Source organism: Entelurus aequoreus, linkage group LG20 (genome assembly GCF_033978785.1).
Source record: "Entelurus aequoreus isolate RoL-2023_Sb linkage group LG20, RoL_Eaeq_v1.1, whole genome shotgun sequence".
Classification (NCBI taxonomy): Eukaryota; Metazoa; Chordata; class Actinopteri; order Syngnathiformes; family Syngnathidae; genus Entelurus; species Entelurus aequoreus.
In genome coordinates this window covers 5,089,207-5,111,526 of record NC_084750.1, presented here as the reverse complement: position 1 = coordinate 5,111,526, position 22,320 = coordinate 5,089,207, and the positions used below count along the sequence as shown (strand labels likewise).

The 22,320-nt window shown below is 39.8% G+C and overlaps 2 protein-coding genes across 4 annotated transcripts in view; both read right to left on the bottom strand.

Moving 5' to 3' along the window:
- LOC133635867 (insulin-like growth factor 2 mRNA-binding protein 3) overlaps positions 1 to 572 on the bottom strand; it is a 35,046-nt gene extending 34,474 nt beyond the window's left edge. The window contains exon 1 of one of the 2 annotated variants that reach the window (XM_062029270.1): positions 423 to 572. The gene's annotated coding sequence lies outside the window, so the exon portion shown is untranslated. The remainder of the gene's footprint in view (positions 1 to 422) is intronic. The other variant, XM_062029271.1, reaches the window with a different exon arrangement.
- Positions 573 to 5,516: 4,944 nt separating this feature from the next.
- tra2a (transformer 2 alpha homolog) lies at positions 5,517 to 17,819 on the bottom strand. Of its 2 annotated transcripts, none has more exons than XM_062029269.1 (9): positions 17,631 to 17,819; positions 15,745 to 15,878; positions 15,517 to 15,673; positions 12,033 to 12,083; positions 8,257 to 8,445; positions 6,390 to 6,505; positions 6,152 to 6,316; positions 6,004 to 6,074; positions 5,517 to 5,932 (listed from the first exon to the last, which is right to left on the bottom strand). In XM_062029269.1, exons 1-9 carry the CDS (start codon positions 17,664 to 17,666, stop codon positions 5,922 to 5,924), a joined length of 930 nt encoding a protein of 309 aa, XP_061885253.1. In that variant the 5' UTR covers positions 17,667 to 17,819; the 3' UTR covers positions 5,517 to 5,921. The 2 variants fall into 2 exon arrangements, with proteins under 2 accessions (XP_061885253.1, XP_061885252.1); XM_062029268.1 differs by having other exon boundaries at positions 6,146 to 6,316; positions 17,631 to 17,818.
- Positions 17,820 to 22,320: the final 4,501 nt, after the last annotated feature.

Here is a 22,320-nt window from a genome sequence, read left to right as displayed (position 1 = left end):
GAAAATTGCTCGGGAATCTGGGGTGGGGACAGCGGCGGCGAAGGCGGCGGCGGCGGCGGCGGTGAAGGGGAGTGGATGCGTTGAGGGGAGCGGAAAAAAAAAAAAAAAATGGAGTATCTTTACGAGAATGGCGGCTCTGCCTCCTGATTGGTCGAGGCGGCCATAGTAAAACATGCACGCGCGCGGGCATGGACACGCTCATGTTGCTGCTAAGTGGACACAGAATGGAGGTGGGGCCATTCATAAATGAAATGACTCCACGCAGCCCCGCTGTTAATAGACATATATAACGAGCCGTGTTGAAAGTATATCATTTCAAAAAGGTACACTGACTTTGGGCCAACACGTATTGCTATTCAAAATGAGGGCGTCCATCTTGCCCTCCCCAAGTTACTCAAAGCTACACCCGAGTGCACCTTCACCTGAGTTATATGTACCGTGTTTTTCTGGGGGGGGTCACGCTTTTCCTCGTTGGGCCACTTTAGCGGTGAACACGTCGGCCTAATGTTCTCCGAACAAACCACCAACCGTCCAACCGCGAGGTCCCGGCTGCCATATTGGCGTTGCAGGAAGAAGTGGGAGGGGCTATGAAAACATGGCGTCCTAACGTATAGAAGGTGTTCTTTTTTAATGGACATCTCTTGTCTGGTGTGTTGTCAAAGGTCACGGGCCTGTTGGCTGTTGCCATGCACACAACGAGCATAAATAAAAACGACACACAATTGCTTTTATAATATCAGGGATTATTTCTGTGACGTAGATGACAGTGGTGTGGAATTGCAGCATGTAGATTTATTTACCAGGACGGACGCTGCAAATAAACATGAAATGAAAAATGCGTCAATCAAAACTGAGCATGTTTATTTTGGAGTGTGTAGTTGTGCCTAATATTTTGGCTGGTGGATAATTGCATTAATCAACCATTTATAGTGGCCAAACATTTTCCCCACTAGAGTAATGTTTAAGGTTTTATTAGTCACATGCAGAGTACACTACACTACACTACAGTGAAATGCTTTTTTTCCCCCATGCTCTTCAGATATTGCGTACAGTGGGATCTAAACACTAGTTGCAGATAATACACTAAATACAAAAAAATACAAAAATTGGAATAGCTCTGATGTACATTAATTACAAGACAATACGTTGCACAATAAGTCACAAGAAGTATCAGTACAAGTAGAAGTACAGTAGTCAAATACAGTACCAGTGCAATATCAAATAGTATAACAGTATAGGAAGCAACAAATATTAAGGTGTCTACAGTTCTTTGGCAGTTGAGTAGTGACAGTAGTATGAACAAAGGTAATGGAACAGTATGACTTCTTTATACTCTTGTTTTTACATTATTTACAGTCGTTGAATGAAGAGTATTGTAGTCCGGTAATTACAGTGGTAACTGAAATATCTAAACATACTTTGATCAGTTTATACATATTTTTTAATTTGGCAAAAAATATGGCTAAAAACCGTATGCCTTTATAGAAATATTGGCTTTTTGCTCTATTTCCTCCCTTTTTTTTAATGGTATTTTATTTTTTTGGACAACCCTGATCTGTGCAAAGTGCCATACATCTAAAACCTCCATTGTACAGTTTTGTAATTGATGATAAGGGGACCAAAATATTAGGAACACCTCTCAGGAAGCTGCAAAGCAGGGCGAAACCACTGTAAACTATACAACCATGTAATTGGAATAATGCCTTTCTAACAGTGTTGATGAAAACGAAGCATTGGCATTGTAATACAATGATGCTGGGATATGACATAGTGTCACTTGTGAGGTTTTAATTCAATTTCCGGTCAATAAACATTATTAGAACAATATACACCACCTTAACAACATCCATCCATCCATCCATTTTTTACAGCTTGTCCCTTTTGGTTGCTGGAGCCTATCTCAGCTGCATTCAGGCGGAAGGCGGGGTACACCCTGGACAAGTTGCCACCTCATCACACACCTTAACAACACACAATTCATTAATTCACAGTGTTATTATTGAAAAATAAAACTATGGAACAAACTGGACTTACAACACAAGCAATGTCAAACTATTAATCATTATTATACAAACATGGGGTCTGGTTCAAATATACAGATGAGGGTCTTTAAATTAACCTACTCCTGTACTCTGTCTCAAAGTGTTAACATGTACTCAATGTTTCCTTACCATTATTGCTATGTTGTCTATTACCATTGTTGGTATATTCATTATTCCTACATTGTTGATACAAATTATTGTTACAGTGTAATAATTATTGTTACTTGTGGTAATGTCACTATGATACAACATATGCATTATAATCCTTGAGCAAAGTAAGAGTGAAACTCATGTGAATAATCACTGAATGGAGAACTGGGGGTGGGATTACATAAATTATCTTCTTCCCACTCCCTTTCAGGCAAAACTGGACAATCATGCATTACATACTACATTACCGTTTGCACTATATTAATTTATATTATTATGTGTTGTCAACTTTGTACTTTTTTATGTCATTGCCTGAAATACATGAAAAAATGAAATGAATGAAAATATGTGGTATTTTATTGTCTGTTTTACAAGTATAACTATCCACGTGACAAGCTAAAGTGATCATTTTTCAAATGTTGAAACACAAAACAATGGGAAAATGCATTTAAGGTGGTGTATGAGTAGTGTAAATGGCATAATTTATACTCTTCTACAGTATGATTCCATTGAGTTAAAAAGTTAAAAAAAGTTAAAAAAAAAGAAAAAAGAAGCAGTTTTGGGGCCCTTGAGTGAGTGGATCAAAGCGGGGCCATGTTGCCTTTCAGTGGGCTCTCTCCCGCACACCACTTGCTGCCCTCGGATTGGCCGCCGCTCCCGGCCAATCGGAGGGCAGCACGGCCGCTCCCACAGCCGCCTGTGGCTCGGCCTCAGCGCGCTCGCTGATTGGCTGCCGCCGAGCGACTATTCTATATGAAGCAGCCCGCCAATGATGCGTTTAAGTCCACGTTGAGCCCGTTGGACTTTGGCTCAAACTTGCACAAATGGAACGAAATACGAGTCGGGGAGGAACTTTCTAGACTTGTTTGTCTTCTCCACATCTCTAGCCCGTGTTTACATATGGAGCTATATGTTCATTCAAACAAAGAACGCGCTTTTTATTGCTCGGGGCTTATACATTTAAATTGTGCACTTTCGGGTGTGGGTCCCCCCGAGAACGCGCTCTAAAAACTTTTTGGGGGGCCAGGTGTTGAAATCAATACATTTATCAATGAAATCTCGTTGACATTACAATGTTGGCGTTGTAAGTCGACGCGGTTGTGTTTGCAGAAATTGTGAGGACTTTTGAGGAGGGGACGGGGCGCATATAGGTTGACTATAGGCAGCCGCGGCCATGTTGTGCACGTCCACTTGAATGAACTCATGCATGGCTGCAGCCTTGTTGTGTGCAAGGGCTCCATGTGCAGGAAGAGTGAATGTATCGCTGAGGAATGTACAGAACGTCTCCCCGCCTCCTCAGTGGCAGAACCCCCCCCTTCCATGCACTCATTCCATAGGCTTGCGCTCGCCATTGACGTTGCAATAACTGCGAAAAAAAAGGGCACATACTTTGGGGGCTATAAGGGTAGATTGTTGGCCTTACTCGGTGTAAAGTCGTCGCTTTTTTGGCTATTGTTTTTTTTTCTCTCGCCCCGCCCACAAATCCGGTGAGATGACCTATCTTTTTGAAATGGTAATTGTTGTTGCTGAATGTATATGTTTTTTTGTTAGATGTCAACAGAAGTGGTGAGAGTGAACGGACGCCATGTTGAGTCTTGAGTTAGGCGCCTTCTCGTCCTCGCTAATGCCGTGTAAAGTCGATTTCATGTCAAGAAATAACACCCATGCAAGTTAATTCAAGAGCCAAATGCAACAAACTAATTGTATGTTGGTTTTAATCCTCCATTTTTTTGGGTGTGCTGCTCCACAGCGTCCTTGTTAGTAAAATGGCGGTGTGTGTGTGTGTGTGTGTTCGCCCTCCTCCTCCAAAACACAAGCTTTGTTAAAAAAGGAGCTCAATCTCAACTTTTTATATATTTCAATGTTTTTTAATAGCTTGCATACGTGAACAAAAATTACTTGTTTTTCTTTTTGCTTTATTTTGGCTGATACGTATTGTTCTGATTTTAATTTACTTTAGGGTCAAGTTGTTAAATTAGCACAAAAATGTCATGGTATACTTCTTTTTTTTTTTTTTTAATTGGGGCTGTTTGTTTAATCATGAAAGTCACTCACAAAGTGCAGAACATTTGTCATTCAGTGAAAATTCCACACGCTGAACTGTTGAATATTTGTAGAAAAAAAGGTATTGAAGTAATTTGACCTTCCCTGCTGCTTCTGTTTACACTTTTCAACAACTTTAGAAGATCCTTCACACTGTGATCTGTTATTAAAATGACTATTTTTTAAAGCAATAACTTTCTTTGTAACATTAGTGAGCCCCAAGGAGGAGAGAAAGGTGGGCTGCTGCATCTTTTCACACTTTTATGTTTAGTGCAGCAACAATGCACCGTTTAATGAATGTGAAATATCAAGTATTATCTTGCATCTTCATTGGAGAAAATTCTTGTTTGCTGATTCAATTTATAGGGTTTTGTAACTATATATTCTGGATTTAAATATATTTAATGCATGCTCCGTGATATGCACAGGCCCTGAAGTTGTATGTGTTGGCATAGGAAAATGTGTGATAATCTTAATTTCATTTGTACTGAACACTTGAAACAATGAAAGTAAGTTAAAATAAGGGATTTTGAACTAAGGAAAATAATATTCTTATAGTGTGAGTCATACATTAAAAAGGGGAATTTTGCACTGGAATATACCCAAGAGTTCTGACATATGAGTCAGTAAACACATGCCACCATGAAGTTGAACTGTATTGTTAAATAATTGTTGCTATGTTACAGCTGCAAGTGAAAGCACGTATTAGCTGTAACAAGGCTATTGTCCATTTACGACGTATGGAACATAATGTTCCCTCTGCTTGCACACCGCAGCCCTTTTTGCAACCTTCCTGTACGTTCAGTCTAGCCCCGATAGGAAGCTCAAATGTGGTTTTGTCACAAAAATGATAATTATCTACTAATGTAACCTTTTTGGTCAGGTACACAGCAAGTTGCAAATGTCATGCTTAAAACAGACATTGTTGTCATGCACTTCAGTCTCACACTTGTGACCCTTGAACTTTGGGACTTGTCAAAACGCATCAGCCGTGATTACTAACCTCATTTGAATATTTCAGGTAACAGCCATGGCTTGGAAGTCATTTGCTACCTTGTTAAATTTTTAGGTTTGTGTTGTTCAACTTTGCATTTAGCGTGACACAGACAGACATTGAATTTTGAGTATCTTGATAGAAAAGCACTTTATAGATCTAATCCATTGTTTATTATTGCGTAATGTTGTTCTCCATATCTAACATGTTCAAATAAAACCTTTGTGTACTTTTCTGATGTATGACAGTCAATAAAGTGAGACGCCCAATAAAAATGTATTCCAGGTCTTTCTTTTCCACCTTGTTTTATTGGTGAATGTTGAATGAAAGCGGTGGTAAATTTGAGAGACACTTATTAGCGTGACATTAACCTCAAGTTGTGTGAACACATCCTGGCATGGGCTTTGTTGTCTTGTTTTCCCACCTCACCCACACATCCTTAACTCCCACACCCACAGGACTAAAACTTGATTCTAATGCGTACAAGGGCCAGCTTTGAATGTCCATGCACAGACACTACAGAAAAAAAGAAGTGTGATCATAAAAGTATTTAAGAAGAGCGAAGCTTTACTTCTCCAAGCCAATGACCATCTCCAGACTAAAACTACAGAAAGAGGTTCTTTGTTCTAATGTATGTAAACAACAATTCAAAGGGAATAAAGACATGCTGGTTGAAAAACAGGAGGAGGATCTCAGTAGCGTCCTGCAAAAAGAAAACACACTTCATACCAATCCTAACAGCTTCGATATAAACAGTGTTTGGGTGACACTTACGTGGGCTGTAGGAGCGAGACCGTGAGCGAGACCTGTATCTACCGTACTCCGGAGACGGGGAGTGCCTGCGACTGCATGGAGACGTATGTGGTTTTAATGGCCAATAGCACAGCAACACATTGTCTCAAAAAGTATGAATTACCTGTACCGGTAGTCATATTCATCGTATCTGTCGTTTCGATCGTATCTGTCGTTGTATCTGTCGTTTCGATCGTATCTGTCGTTGTAACGGTCGTTATATCGATCGTTGTATCGGTCGGATCTTTCGTATCGGTCGAAATTGGAGTCTCTTCCCCTGCGGCCACCACCGTTGCTGTGCAAGTAAGAAGAAGAATAAGGATGTGAAGTCTTGACTGGTAGGTGAGAAGGTGTTCAAAGTGACTGACTGAGTGGGTCTGCCCATGTAGATGCCAGGTGTGGGCGTGTGAGGCCGCTTGGTCAGGGAAAAATCCACGCGGATGTTCCGCCCGTCCAACTCCATGCCATTGACTTGCTCCATCGCCTGAGACCAGAGGACAACCATCAACACCCAGAGTAGGGACACGAGTGTGACAAGACTGACACCTAGTGGTGCGTTTGAGTAGTCACATCATACAACTGCAGGCAGCAAAAAAGGTGAAAGTACTTGGATAAAATAAAATATATCTTCCAACGGAAACAGAAGAAAAAGTGCAAATCTGCATTATATGAGTTATGTTGGCACAAGAGTGTCCAAAGTGACCAAGAACATTTGAAAGATGTTGGGGCCACTGTTAAGACTTTTTGTACACTAAAACCAATACTATGCAAATCAACATATCAAATATTTGTGTTTTAGGCATACTTGCCAACACTCCTGAATTTTCCGTGAGACTCCCGAATTTCAGTGCCTCTCCCGAACATCTCCCGGGGCAACCATTCTCCCGAATTTCTCCCTATTTCCAGCCGGACAACTATATTGGGGGCGTGCCTTAAAAGGCACTGCCTTTAGCGTAGTCTCTCACCTGAAAAGGAGACTATTATATATGTCTCCTTTATCCATAGGTTTATCTATAACCCATAAAGTAGGCAGGCACGGAGCCATTTCTCAGCGTGTGTTTATACCAGCCGGCACTTTAATACACTGACACACAACATCCGGATTCCCATCATGCATTGCTTCAAAACTACAGCAAGTAGTAATGTCCGAAATTTCCAGCCGGACAAACAATATTGAAGTGAAGTGAATTATATTTAAAAAGCGCTTTTCTCTAGTGACTCAAAGCGCTTTACATAGTAAAACCCAATATCTAAGTTACATTTAAACCAGTGTGGGTGGCACTGGGAGCAGGTGGGTAAAGTGTCTTGCCCAAGGACACAACGGCAGTGACTAGGATGGCGGACGCGGGAATCAAACTTGCAACCCTCAAGTTGCTGGCACGGCCGCTCTACCAACCGAGCTATGCCGCAATATATATATTGGGGGCGTGCCTTAAGCGTCCTCGCACCTGAAAAGGAGACTATTATATGTCTCCGTTATCCATAGGTTTAACTATAACCCATAACACGGTGGACGAATGGATAGTCACTCATGAACGGTCAGAGAAGCACAAGGCGGCGGCAACGCAGTGTTATGGGCCACCTTGCTAAATGGAGACCCGAGGGTGTAACATATGCCGAGACAAAGATGGCTATGCTGATAGCTGCAAGCAACATCCCATTCTCATTTGTGGATGTTTTCAACAAATCCGTGAAGGATATAATTCCAGGATTCAGAGATCGCTCGCCAGTGCTCAAATGGCAGAACACAGGCTACTCAAATAGTGAAAGGTAAGTGTTTTTTTTTATTTTTTATAAAAGTAAGCAGCAAGTACAGTAGTTAGTAGAACAACTGTGTTTTCATTACTGTGTACTGTACTATATAAGAAATACTCTAATTTCAGTGAATTCTAGCTATAAATATACTCCTTCCCACTTAACCCCGCTCCCGCCCACACCCCCAATCTCCCGAATTCGGAAGTCTCAAGGTTGGCAAGTATGGTTTTAGGTCATTAGATACATTTATCATATTGTCATTTTTCATCTCTAAAGCGCTTTGAATTGTGCTGTAAAATAAACGCGACTTGTCTAAACATAATTTCTTCACTCATTTTATCACACCCCGAACTCAAATGTTTACACTCAAAAATTTGCGAGAAATGTGTCCACATATTCATGACAGGAAATCATCAAAACCCAGGCTGTCGGCCAAAGTAACAACCGTCTCTTTGCAAAATGGAGAAAGAGCAAACACACCTCTTTGGAATCCTCAATTTTCTCAAAGTTAACAAAGGCGAAGCCCCTGGAGCGACCTGAGCGCTGGTCGAACACCACGTTGACCCCGGCCAGAGGGCCGTATCGTGAAAACACATCCCTCAGGTCTCGCTCTGTGGTGTACAAGCTCAGGCCGAACACCCCCAAACATGTGCTGGGGTCAGGGTTCTCCTGGAAAGGTCAACAGTACAGTTTTTTTCTGATGATATATGGTCTCTTTTCATCCAGTGCATACAACAAGCAAAGTATCAACATCATCAAGTTGTGTCCTGACTCAGTACATAAAACGTAAGGTGATGCTTTGATGAGATGGCCCATCTTACAAAACCTTTTCTTCATCACAAGAAAAATTCACAGTGATAAGAAAATCATGGAATGTGCCATTCGTGTTTAGGTTAAATCAATTTAAGTTGCATATGATTTAGTATACTTATGACAAAAAGCTGATGAGATACTCAGGCACTTAGCAGTATTGAATATTGTGCATATAGACTAACACTGTACAGTGGTACCTCATTTTCTCCACAAAGTGGATTAAGTTAATCTGCGCAGATGTGAACACAAATACATTTTCAAAAACATTGTTGTAGTTTTACATACAGAAGACAAAGCCAAATTCATATACATGACAAATAGTCAGCCAGAGGGGAGCTTTAGGCTGTGAGGAAACAAACTAGCCAGGATCAAGTCATATTTTCACCAACATGCAACGCAGACATTGATGCTGCTAAACACAGCTTTTTTCAATGCAGAGTCTTAAAGGAGAGCTGCACCTATTGTTCACAATCATTTTGAGAGACAAGACAAATGTTTTTTTTGCATTCCGACATAAAAATCGTCTCGTTCTTGGCGGCTAGCAATGCAGCTAATCTGAGCAATCAGTTCTACCTCAAAATAACTTCATTTAGAAGAAGCCAACTACTGAAAGAGGTAAGTTAGCTTTTACGTCAGCACAATCACAACATTGCGATAGGACACCAAAACATGAACAATCATATTACAATATCTGTAAAGTATTATTTCGTGTTTTGCCAGACAGCGTATGTACTGTAGTTGTAATAACACGCAGTTGTCTGTTTGGTCCAGCTGACCTGGGACATTTATTCCGGTTTATTTGGCTAAGCACGCCATTTATGTCGAACATAGCTTGGCCTCAAATTCCTCATTTTGCAGCTTTGAGTCAATTTGCAGTTCACCTTTAATCGATTGGAGAGTGTGCAGGTGTACCTATTGTTGTGACCAGGTGAATCTATATAATCCTTATGAAGTTTATTTTCGGCCGCAAGATATACATTCAAAAAGTGTACATTTTCAGAAGTTAAATTATGATATGGCTTCATATCCATATCCAATAAATATAATCTAAACAAGGAAGTGTTCAAAGTGTAGATTGAAAGCCCCATATGTCCCCTTTGATTCAATAGTGTTTCTAGGGCTGCAACTAACAACTAATTTGATAATTGATTAATCTGTCGATTATTACTTCGATTAATAATCGGATAAAAGAGACAAACTACATTTCTATCCTTTCCAGTATTTTATTGGGAAAAAAAACCAGCATACTGGCACCATACTTATTTTGATTATTGTTTCTCAGCTGTTTGTAAATGTTGCAGTTTATAAATAAAGGTTTATTTTAAAAAAAGAAAAGAAAAAAAAAGTAGCCTCTGCACATGTGCATAGCATAGATCCAACGAATCGATGACTAAATTAATCGCCAACTATTTTTTATAATCGATTAGTTGTTGCAGCCCTAATTGTTTTACACCTTCTTTATCAAAGTGCCGGTGCTATCTTTGGCTACATGGTGGATTATCTTGCAGCCGTACTTTATAAAAAAGACTGAGTCAGGAACGCGTGGGATTCATTGCAAATTAACTAGTTTACTCAATCGATAATATACAAAGTGTAGAAAAACTGGGGAAAATTTTAATGGCAAACCTAATCCCGCGAAAAGAAATTGGAAGTACCACTGTGCAGGAAAGTGCTTCTGAATGGTGGATGCAGTGCAGATGCACTCTACAATCCTGTAATAGTCTTATGTGGACTGAATCGTACTAAAATATATTGCCATATCCTCCTGAGGACCAGTCTCCTCTGCACTGGACATGTTTGGCCGTATGATATCCCCAATGTCGTACAAAAACCAGGGCAAAATGCAACCATACGGACAACAACTGAGGTACCACTGTAAACAGGTGAAACTCAAAAAACATGAATATCGGTGGCGACAAAAGTTCGTTTGTTTCAGCAATCAGATTTACAAATGTGACACAGGCTCATAACATGCAACTCAAGAGCTTTCAAGCCTGTTTTGATATTTCGATGAACATGGCTTACAGCTGATGAAACCCTCGAATGGAAACTCAAAATGTGGCTTATCAAAAACTAAGCCATGACCATCAAAATGATAAGAAATACATCTCACTTTATGTGTAATGAGTTTATATCACATACTAGTTTTACATTTGAAGTTGCTGACATGAATACATTTTTACACAATATTCTCACTGGAAAACCTTTGAACATTTCAGTAGTTATGTTGAAAATTGTGAAACTCATCCAACAGATTAAAGTTAAATATTTCAAGAATGTACACTACCGTTCAAAAGTTTGGGGTCACATTGAAATGTCCTTATTTTTGAAGGAAAAGCACTGTACTTTTCAATGAAGATAACTTTAAACTAGTCTTAACTTTAAAGAAATACACTCTATACATTGCTAATGTGGTAAATGACTATTCTAGCTGCAAATGTCTGGTTTTTGGTGCAATATCTACATAGGTGTATAGAGGCCCATTTCCAGCAACTATTAAACTAGTCTTAACTTTAAAGAAATACACTCTATACATTGCTAATGTGGTAAATGACTATTCTAGCTGCAAATGTCTGGTTTTTGGTGCAATATCTACATAGGTGTATAGAGGCCCATTTCCAGCAACTATTAAACTAGTCTTAACTTTAAAGAAATACACTCTATACATTGCTAATGTGGTAAATGACTATTCTAGCTGCAAATGTCTGGTTTTTGGTGCAATATCTACGTAGGTGTATAGAGGCCCATTTCCAGCAACTATCACTCCAGTGTTCTAATGGTACAATGTGTTTGCTCATTGGCTCAGAAGGCTAATTGATGATTAGAAAACCCTTGTGCAATCATGTTCACACATCTGAAAACAGTTTACCTCGTTACAGAAGCTACAAAACTGACCTTTCTTTGAGCAGATTGAGTTTCTGGAGCATCACATTTGTGGGGTCAATTAAACACTCAAAATGGCCAGAAAAAGAGAACTTTCATCTGAAACTCGACAGTCTATTCTTGTTCTTAGAAATGAAGGCTATTCCACAAAATTGTTTGGGTGACCCCAAACTTTTGAACGGTAGTGTATTTCTTAATGCTTACAGTTAATATCTCAGTTTGAATATTAATCAGCTCTTAATTGGAATAACTTTTAGACATGAAAATGATTGAGATGCACCTGTGTTTATATGTGATGAAATGTGTACAGTGGTAGTAATGCCAGCAGAACAGACGGCCACTGGAAAAGAAAGGTTGGCTCTCGACTACAAAAATGTGAGCAAGTTCTTGGGGAGGAAAAATAATGTTAAGTACATCTTTGAATGAGCAGTGATGATGCGTGTCGGAGTAATAGATACTGTATGGAAATAAATATACATCCCCTCAGGGAATCACATGTTTCTCCAAATACACAGTCATTACATGAGGCGTGCCCAGAATATGCCAGAAGGTCCACATACCCTAACATCAGCACCTTCGCCATGACTGTTTGCTTCTTTTGTGTCATGGCTCTGTTGATATAATGAAAGGGGGAGGGGGTTAATGAAAAAATTGAATCGTCATGTCAGAGTGGTTAACCACAATATCACAAACCCTGGCCTGCGTCATTGCTCTCAACTGGTAAATAATGGCAGCTGAACCACAAGATGGCGCCAGAGAGATTTTAAAGGATGACATTTGAGTGCTACTATCAATATACAGATGGCAGCCTTGTTTTACAAGATGAGCACATACCACTAACAAACTTCTTGGGACTTGCCAGTAGGGATGCAACCTTCATAGACCAATATAGTAGGAGTAATAATCACAGTTTTACCATTATCATAAATTGATTAATTTCACAACAAAAATGTATCAAATTAGAGCAGGAGTGTTAAACTCATTTTCAATGAGGGCCACATTGCAATTATGCATGCCTTCAATGGGGCGCTTGTAACAGTCAATGTATGAATACAAACGTCTAATCGCCTCATTATATTACTACACGTTTGCCTTTGCTTTTGATTTTTGTACACAAATTGATGGATAACTTTGAAAGTTAGTGACGAGCAGATGTAAGGGTATATATTTTCACTAACAAATTGTATAACGTTATAAAATAATAAGGGTGCTTAAAATACCAAAACAAATCACATCCGAATAGTTATTTTTTAAATTTAAATTGCTTCGTAATTTTCAAAATTCAATCAAAAAAAATTAATGATATATTATTAATATGCACCCTTACATTTTCTACCGATTGTCCCAAGACATCAGCGACTACAAGGAAGTATTGTAACATGAAACCTGTTTTGAAAAGGTTTTATAATTATAGCAAAATATACATTACGAGAATCGGGTTGAATCAAGAATCAATTCTAAATCAAATCATGGGGTGCCTAAAGTTTCCCACCTCCCACATACATTTCTGTCAAAATGGAAACAATGAATACATTTTGTAAGAAATTATTGTTTCTAGGCGTTTGTGGGCCACATTAAAAATGTGGTGTGCCAAATGTGGTGCCCGGGCCATAAGTTTGACACCTTTGCCTTAGAGACCCAGATGTGTTATTACTGTCGGAAATAACAGTAATCCAATAATAGCAGTAGAAAATAATACACGTAAACAATAAGTGTTTTCAAGAATATATACATTAATCATTTTATTATTAATATAGGATAAAGATTACCTTTATTTTAAATGTTACTCATGTGGGAGATAAACTCAAGTGTTAGACTGTCTATTGATACTTATGTCCATTTTATGCCTTAACACCTGTAATTAGATACCCTGTTATTCTAGAATGTTGTTTTGTTATAACTTACAAAGCTTATAGTTTATTCAACACAGACAGGAAGAACGTTAAATGCAGTATCTGTTGCTGTTTGTTTACACTGAACGGACTCAACACTAATCAACTAATTGTAAGTTACATGATTTAATTCAGTTTTGTCGTACCTTTACTTTGGCGTGTAAAGCCACACCATATTGGGCGTATCAAACACTTTTGAAAATGGATTAAGGCTGAAACGACGCGTCGACGTAGTCGACGTCATCGGTTACGTAAATAAGTCGACGCCGTTTTTGTGCGTCGACGCGTCACATATTTACGTCACACTACCGTCATGGCGGAGCGCAAAGCAGACTGTGCGAGCGAGGGGGAAAAAGCACGCCAAAAGTCGTCAAAAGTGTGGGAGTATTTCAATGCACAGCCTAATAATGTTGTTGTATGCACACTGTGTCGAGCGTAAATGGCCTATCATAGCAGCACAACGGCTATGAACGAACATTTGAAAAGAAAACCATCAACTAGTCAATCGTCCGCGTTAGCATACGTTGTCATCATTACACAAAAACATGAATGTGTCATTTGTATCTGCTAGGTGTGTAACGGTACGTGTTTTGTATTGAACCGTTTCGGTACGGGGCTTTCGGTTCGGGGGTGTACCGAACGAGTTTCTATGCTAAAGCTAACTTTAGCTGCTAAAGTCTTAACAAGCTGCTTTGATCCTTCTGCCTCTGTCTCAGCACGCAGCATTGTCCCACCCACACAACCATCTGATTGGTACACACAAAGCATTATCAGCCAATCAGCAGTGCGTATTCAAAACGTTACCAGCCAATCAGCAGTGCGTATTCAGAGCGCATGTAGTCAGCGCTTCAGCGTCTAGCAGATAGGTGTTTAGCAGGTGAGCATCAGGCAGCGGACTCTCCCCAAATGATAATAAACACCTCCCAGTCAACTACTAGTAACATCACTATCAGCCCGTTGACCTTCTAGAAACGTAAACTGCAGCTCAGCTCGCTCGCAGTCCTGGTTTGAGGTGAAGGCTAATTACCTCTCAGTTCCAGCCACATCGACCCCTTCTGAGCGTAGACATGCTAACCTTTCTTCATTACAACTGTTAGTCACTCACTGGAATGAGTAGAATTGGTTTTGTGTACTGTGTTGGACTGGATGTTTATTTTGCACATTTTAAAAGCAATACTTAATGTTTACAGTGCTCCAGAATATTTAGATTGGCACTTTTTTGTATTGGAAGTTTATCTTTATTTTTGCACATTTTAGCAAATAAGCAATACTTTCACTTTTGTTGAAATGTTTACACTGTTGTTACAGAATATTTCGTTTTGCACTTTTTTGTATTGGATGTTTATCTTTATTTTTGCACATTTTAAAGCAAAATAAGCAATACTTTTACTTTTGAAATGCTTATACTATTGCAGAATATTAAGATTTGCACTGGATGTTTACTTCTATATTTGCACATTAAAAAGCAAATAAGCTACTTTTAATTTTGTTAAATGTTAAAAGTTTTAAATGTTTACATTGTTACAGAATATTCTGTCATGTTGTTGTCAATGTTGACTGAGTGGCCATACTTTTTTTTTTGTGTAAATAAAAGCCATGCCTTTTGAAAAAACTGGCCTACATTTATTTTTTCATCTTCATTTTAAATAAAATAAAAAATAATCGGTAAAATGAAAAAAAAAAAAATCTCTAGATCAATCGAAAAAAATATCTATAGATTAACCGATTAATCGAAAAAAGTAATCTCTATAGATTAATCGATAGAAAAATAATCGTTAGCTGCAGCCTTAAAATGGATAAGCTATCATCTTCATGGCGATAGCTTGCTCATTTAAGTAGCCCAAATGTTCCCCCTTTTTAAAGATGGGAACAGTTTGCTGCTTTGTCTTGCTGCCCTTTTTAATGTAATGTAGCATGCTAGCGTCTCTCTGGATTGTTGCGTATAAGCACGTGCAGCGCTGGCGTAACTCTTGTTTCGGTTCCGTTCAGGTTGTTACGAAAATACCGCAGCAGCGTAATGTGCGTTTATAGCGAGCGAGGACTGAAACGCGGAGTAGCCGAGTCTTTGTGACGTTTTAATCACAGTTGATGGTTGCATCCCTGCTTGCCAACAATCTGCAGTGCAATGTCATTTTCATTCATTTGTGCTCACCCTGCCGGCTGTGGGACGGCGACGGCTCGACGCCGGGGAGGAGCTCTGGCTCTTCCTGCGGCGGGAGTGGGGGCTGTAGGAGCGCGAACGGGACCTGCGTCTGCGGGAATGAGACCGGGAGCGCGAGCGGCGGCTTGAGTCCCGCCGGGAACCAGACCTAAAAAACCCAGAGATGAGCAAAGCCATTATAGATGCTGTTTGGCACCCTGATGATGGAGAACAACCGACCTGGATTTGGACCGAGAGCGAGATCTGGACACAGAGCGTCTGGGGCCTCGGGATGTGCTTGGAGATCTTGACCTACTCCTCGACTTGGCCCGTGCTGGACTTCCACGATCCAATTTAGGTGGGGAGAGAGACCCCTATTGCCACAGCAGAAAGTTCCAACACTTTATCACGTACGAATGTGTGTGTGGCGGCATGGAAGAAGACTGAGTAAAAAGTTCATTGTCAGGTACAACACACACTCACCAACCACCTCATTAAGTACACACGCACAGTTTAAGGACATCCAATGGAAAGGTCACTTCAAAAAGGTAGTTATTGCGAATCCAGTGTTTCTCATTCATTTATTTGTGGCGGCCGACTGCAGATAAATGCGGACCGCCACAATTAGATTTAAGGGAACAAAGCAGCAAGTGCAATTTTGCACAAACTGTTCGCCCTCTGTCATTATTATGCTTGTCGTTAAAACACTGTCTGTACGAGTGATGGAGTCATAACTGTGCTTTTCATACACATCTGGTTCCATGTTGCCAACTCAGCCAGTATTCAGAGCCCTCGAGACAGATTTAACCAAGTGATTTGCTATAAACTGTTCCTGCAACTTTGAGACTGCAACGTGAGAACGCATGTAGCTCTTCTCAACAAGCAGCTTTGTCTCGCTTGTGACATAAAAATAACTGCATCTGTAATTTCAAACAAATGTATTTAGCTTTGTTGTTTACTCTTTGTTCCTAAAGTTTATAACAATAACATGCACATTTGCCGTGGCCAACCATTCAAATTAGACTCGCTATCGTAGCTTGCAGTACTGTGAGAAACTTAGAAATTAAAAATGAAACGCCATTAAGAAAATGACAAAACTGTGCAAGTGTACATAATGTAATGGGTGATGTGTACTGTGGAGACAACTGTGAGAAAACTTATGTAAATAGGTAATCAACCATTCAAATCAGAATTCTATGTGACCAATGTATGTCTACCTGAGCCATCAGAGGGAAATTACAACATGCAACTGTTAATTAACAGAATGGGAGCACGAATAAGGAAAACAATAGTGACACAAAGCATTACTTAACCTAGGGACACACACATTCTTCCATGTTCTTTACACGCTACTCCTTTCTCTCCGCTTTTTCTATTCTTCTTTGTTCTTCTGTTTTTCAGTTTTCGCCGTGTTTTCTCTTCAGCCAAATTTAGTTAGTGTTCTATTTGCCTTCAATCTTCCATCACTTTTTCCTCCCTCTCCAACTTTTGCTCTGTACATGTTCTCAATAGCCTTCTTTTATCTTGGAATTTTCTCTCCCATCATTCTTGGATAAAATTCTTCAAATCCTTCACGAGCAATTACCTTAATGAAAGAAGAACATTCAATAAAATTAAGATAGGATTTGATAGAAGTCTGAATATAGCAAAAAAAAAAAAGCACGTGAATGCATGGCAGTTACATTGATAGTCACATACGTGAATATAACAAAGAGGCAAATATGATCTAGGTCACAGACACGTGGTTCACTGCGTGAAAGCAATTATGGAAAAAGTGGCCAAAGCCCAACTTTTTAAGAGGCATTTTAACACAGGTTGAGGAAAAAATATGAAAGCTACTTTAAGCTAACGCCAAGGAGGTAGCTCAAGCTAACTAATGCGCTAATGGTGCGTTCATAGTTTAGCTAGCTAGAAGGAACATAGCAAAAAACCGTCTATATTGCTTATGCTGGTTACTCATACACGTTTTACTTAAATCTAATTTCAGCATACCACTCACAAAATGTCGGCGTTATGCAGTTTATTTCAGTGGAGTTAGCTCGAAGTGCGAATAGTATTTGTTGTCGGCAGCCAAACGAGGACAGACGAAATAGTGATATTGTACATAATTAAATGTCAATACTTACCCGTCTATCATGGTTGCCGTCGTCGACGTCACTCATTGTCGGGCCGGCTAAGTTGATATTACCAAGGAGTGCGGGGTAAATAAGGCGAGTTTGATGTTTAAACACAAATGTTTTCGTTATTTTTGGAGCGACTCCTGGCGAGAAAATGGCGCGCGTCTGTGTGGTGCGTTCAGGTACGACACTAGCACACGTCATTTCCTAATGTCACGCCCCGTTTAAAAAAAACCCGAACACTTCATCAGAAAAACGTCGATGTTTAAGTATGGGTGTCCAAAGAGAAAAAAAACGAATTATGATTTTATTTCCTGTATTTTTTTAAATCTATCATAAAAATATATATCCGATATTTCAGTAAGCTCGGCAACACATCCTGTAAGCCCGTAAAGTAACGCCTTCAAAATAAAATCACTCTGTATAAAAAACAAAACACTAGGCAGTTGGGTCTTTCCACCTGCACCCAATTGACATATATGTATGTTATTTTGTACTCGTTTTGAGCCGCATTGTTTAATCATTCACTCTTTTGATTTGAAGGAATGTGCAATGGCACATTATGATTTATTGTGAAATTGCTTCCTGTGCAGCTGGCTCACTCTTAACGGACACTTTCCATTAGCTTGTAAACGAGACTGATGTGGCCCATTGTAAATATATAATTCAACAAAAAAAAAGAAGCAAAATGCAACGGAAAATCAGACATTTATATTAATAGCTAATGCAAAGGTTAAAACAATATATAAATATATAAAAGCGAAGTTGGATTTTAATGTATGGCAGTAGAAAAAGTAAATGCATTGTGGAAAATGTAACAGAAAACCTGCAAAAAACTATAAATACGAAGCCAAATGCAACCCACAAGCAGAAATTTATATTAATTAATCCATCCATCCATTTTCTACCGCTTGTCCCTTTTGGGGGTGCTGGAGCCAATCTCAGCGGCATTTGGGCGTGAAGGCGGAGTACACTCTGGACAAGTCGCCACCCCATCGCAGGGCCAACACAGATAGACAGACAACATTCACACTCACACACTAGGGCCAATTTAGTGTTGCCAATCAACCTAGTGCATGTTTTTGGCGGTATTAATTAATACAAAAATAAAATATACATATCAGAGAGATTTTTGATTTTAATGTATGGCAGTAGGCAGCACGGTGGAATAGGGCTTAGTGCATGTGCCTCACAATACGAAGGTCCTGAGTTCAATTCCGGGCTCGGATCTTTCTGTGTGGAGTTTACATGTTCTCCCCGTGACTGCGTGGGTTCTCTGCGGGTACTCCGGCTTCGGGTACTCCCACCTCCAAAAACATGTACCTGGGGATAGGTTGATTGGCAACACTAAAATTGGCCCTAGTGTGTGGGTGTGAATGTTGTCTGTCTATCTGTGTTGGCCCTGCGATGAGGTGGCGACTTGTCCAGGGTGTACCCCGCCTTCCGCCCGTGTGCAGCTGAGATAGGCTCCAGCACCCCGCGCGACCCCAAAAGGGACAAGCGGTAGAACATGGATGGATGGATGGCAGTGGAAAAAGCAAGTGCAAAATGTGACAAAAAACCTGCAAAAATGATAAATACGAGGCAAATTGCAATTAAAAAGCAGATGTTTATATTAACAGAAAAACTATATATCAAAGTGACCTTTGATTTTAATGTATGGCAGCGGAACAAGTAAATGCATCATGGAAATTATATATTTACTTTGTCACGCATTCAACTCCTCATTATTTTCTACTCCAATACATTCACTGCACTGCTAAAAATCAAAGACAATGGAACTCCAACGTTTATTGAGTCTGGCGGTCTAAGATTGTTACAGAGTGTGACGTCCGTTTGTAAGCAGAATGAATGAGACTTTGACAACTATTGGCCATGATAGAAAGACTATTCCAGCGTGTGACAATCACCTCCCACGTACATTGTCACCAAAAGTGGACCAGCCTGGTATTTTTAGAAAAGGTCTGCAGAAGTCCCAGTGCAGCATGAACCCTGAACGTGTCCTGCAAGCAGATGGTCGGTGCTAATTGCTGACTATGCACTACATTCGTACCATGGAGTGAAGAGGAGGAAACGGCAAACCATTGCTTTATATCCAGGAACATGACTTCAGTGTCAAATAGGGTTCATCCTCTGAAATGTACCTCTGTGGACACTTTTTACTCAATGGGGCGCAAACATTTAGCGGTCCCTGGAATCACAGAGTATGAGCGAAGACGGCTCTTGATGTTGTTCCGAGCGACGCTTTAAACACAGCTAGGAGAAAGCTCAGCAGGTTGACGCAATGTCGTTGTCGAAATAAGCAGTTGTAAACACGAGCAAAATGAAACTGAGCTCTTTGCTTGCGACTTTAACCTTTTTAAATGTTTAGTTTTGGAGCAATATGGTTGTTAAAGTTAAGGATTGTATGTCAGGGCACCACAGGGACTTCTGTGTGTGTGTAGAGAAGCGCATACTGCACAGTTTAGCTTGTCGTTGTTGTTGACAGCTGATCCACCACTTCCTTGTTATGTTTGATACACAGAAGTGTATAGCACTTTATATTATGTTCAAAGTGTACAAACCTTCCCTAAAATGTTGTCGAGGGTGGAACCCATTACTCATATTTTCATTGTTTATGGATAAATGCTTTACAAACTTTTAGATTGAAAAGGGAGCTGCACTTTTTTTGAAATCACAATCCTTAAGATGAGAAGACAGATGTTTTATTTTTATTTTTTTTATTGCATTGTAACTAGTAAATACAAATCTGCTTACAGTGGAGTCAACAATCCATCATCAATTCCACCAACAATACTCTATTCACATTTAGCGATACTGTTATTATAAGCGCTAAGACAGAGGAACTACTTTTAGAAGCGCTGTTAAACCCAGAGAGCTAAGTAGCTTGTGTGGCTATGTTGACATCATCGGCTCTGAGCGGCTTTTTTTTGCCTTGGTGCTCGTGAAAGTTGTTGGTAGATCATAAATCATGCCTCTCACCTGGATAGTAGAAGGATGAGGACATAATCCGACAAGTTGGTTAACTGTGGCGTCCAATTTAGACCCGGGAAGACACTTAGTTCCACACCCCTTTTTGCTTTTCTTCATGTAAATATATCAACATCCCAGTGAGATCAGACCATGTACAGTAAGTGATTTTTTATTATGTTTGTTGGTTCTCTTCAAGTCTGCAGTGAGTAATAATCACTGATGTTGTCAAAGGAAAAAGTGAACGTTGTGGTGCGTTTGTGAAATGTTTAAAATTGGTCAGTATTACAAAGTATTATGATTATACACTTATTACAGTCATGGCCAAAATATTGGCACTGCTGCATTTCTGTCAGATAACACACCACTTCTCCCAGAAAATTGTTGAAATTACAAATGCTTTGGTATTCACATGTTTAATTATTTTGTTTGCATTGGAACAACAACAACAAAAAAAGCCAAATCTGATTATTTTACACAGAACTCCAAAAATGGACTGGACAAAATTATTGGCACCCTCAACTTGATATTTGGTAGCACACCCTTTGGAAAAAATAACTGAAATCAAGCGCTTCCTGTAACCATCAATTAGTTTCTTACACCTTGCTACTGGAATTTTGGACCACTCTTCTTTTGCAAACTGCTTCAGGTCTCTCAGATTTGAAGTGTGCCTTCTCCCAACTGTGGTTCTTAGATCTGTCCACAGATGTTCTATAGGATTTAGACCTGGACTCATTTATGGCCACTTCAGAACTCTCCAGCGTTTTGTCTTAAGCCATTTTTGTGTGCTTTTTAAAGTATGCTTTGGGTTGTTGTCCTGCTGGAAGACCCATGACCTCTGACGGAGACCCAGCTTTCTGACACTGGACCCTACATTATGCCCCAAAATTCTTTGGTAGTCCTCAGATTTAATGATGCCATGCACAAAGTCAAGGCATCCGGTACCAGAAGCAGCAAAGCAACCCCAAAACATCAGTGAACCTCCACCATGTTTGACTGTAGGAATGGTGTTCTGTTCTTTGAAGGCCTCATTTCGTTTTCTGTGTGATGATGTGCTTTAACAAAAAGCTTCACTTTAATCTCATCTGTCCACAGGACGTTCTCCCAGAAAAAATTTGGCTTCCTCAGGTAAGTTTTTGCAAACTCCAGTCTTGGTTTTTTGTCTCTGTGTCAGCAACGGTGTCCTCCTGGGTCTCCTACCATAGCGTCCCTTTTCATTGAGATGGCGACGGATAGTGCGAGCTGACACTGTTGTACCCTGTGTCTGCAGGTCAGCTTAAATTTGTTTGGAAGTGGATCTAGGTTCTTTATCCACAATTCTAACAATCCTTCGTTGCAGTCTTTCATAAATTTTTCTCTTCTGTCCACGTCCATGGAGGTTAGCTACAGTGCCATGGGCTTTAAACTTCTTGATGACATTGCGCACAGTAGACACAGGAACATTTAGATCTCTGGAGATGGACTTGTAGCCCTGAGATTGTCCATGCTTTTCCACAATCTTGGTTCTCAAATCTTCTGAGAGTTCTTTGCTCGTCTTTATTTTCTCCATGCTCAGTGTGGTACACACAACACAAAGGTTGAGTCAACTTTTCTCAATTTTAACTCGCTGCAAGTGTGATGCCAATCATTTTGTCCAGTCCATTTTTGGAGTTCTGTGTAAAATAATATCAGATTTGGCTTTTTTTGTTGTTGTTGTTTCATTGCAAACAAAATAAATAAACATGTGAAT

Excerpts from the sequence above, each read along its gene's own strand:
- tra2a (XM_062029268.1), bottom strand. The coding sequence starts at position 17,666 with ATGAGTGACGTCGACGACGGCAACCATGATAGACGG. Across the intron at positions 15,674-15,744 it reads CGCTCTCGGTCCAAATCCAG|GTCTGGTTCCCGGCGGGACT; the intron begins GTCGGTTGTTCT and ends TGGGTTTTTTAG. Across the intron at positions 6,075-6,145 it reads GAATATGACTACCGGTACAG|TCGCAGGCACTCCCCGTCTC; the intron begins GTAATTCATACT and ends GTCTCCATGCAG.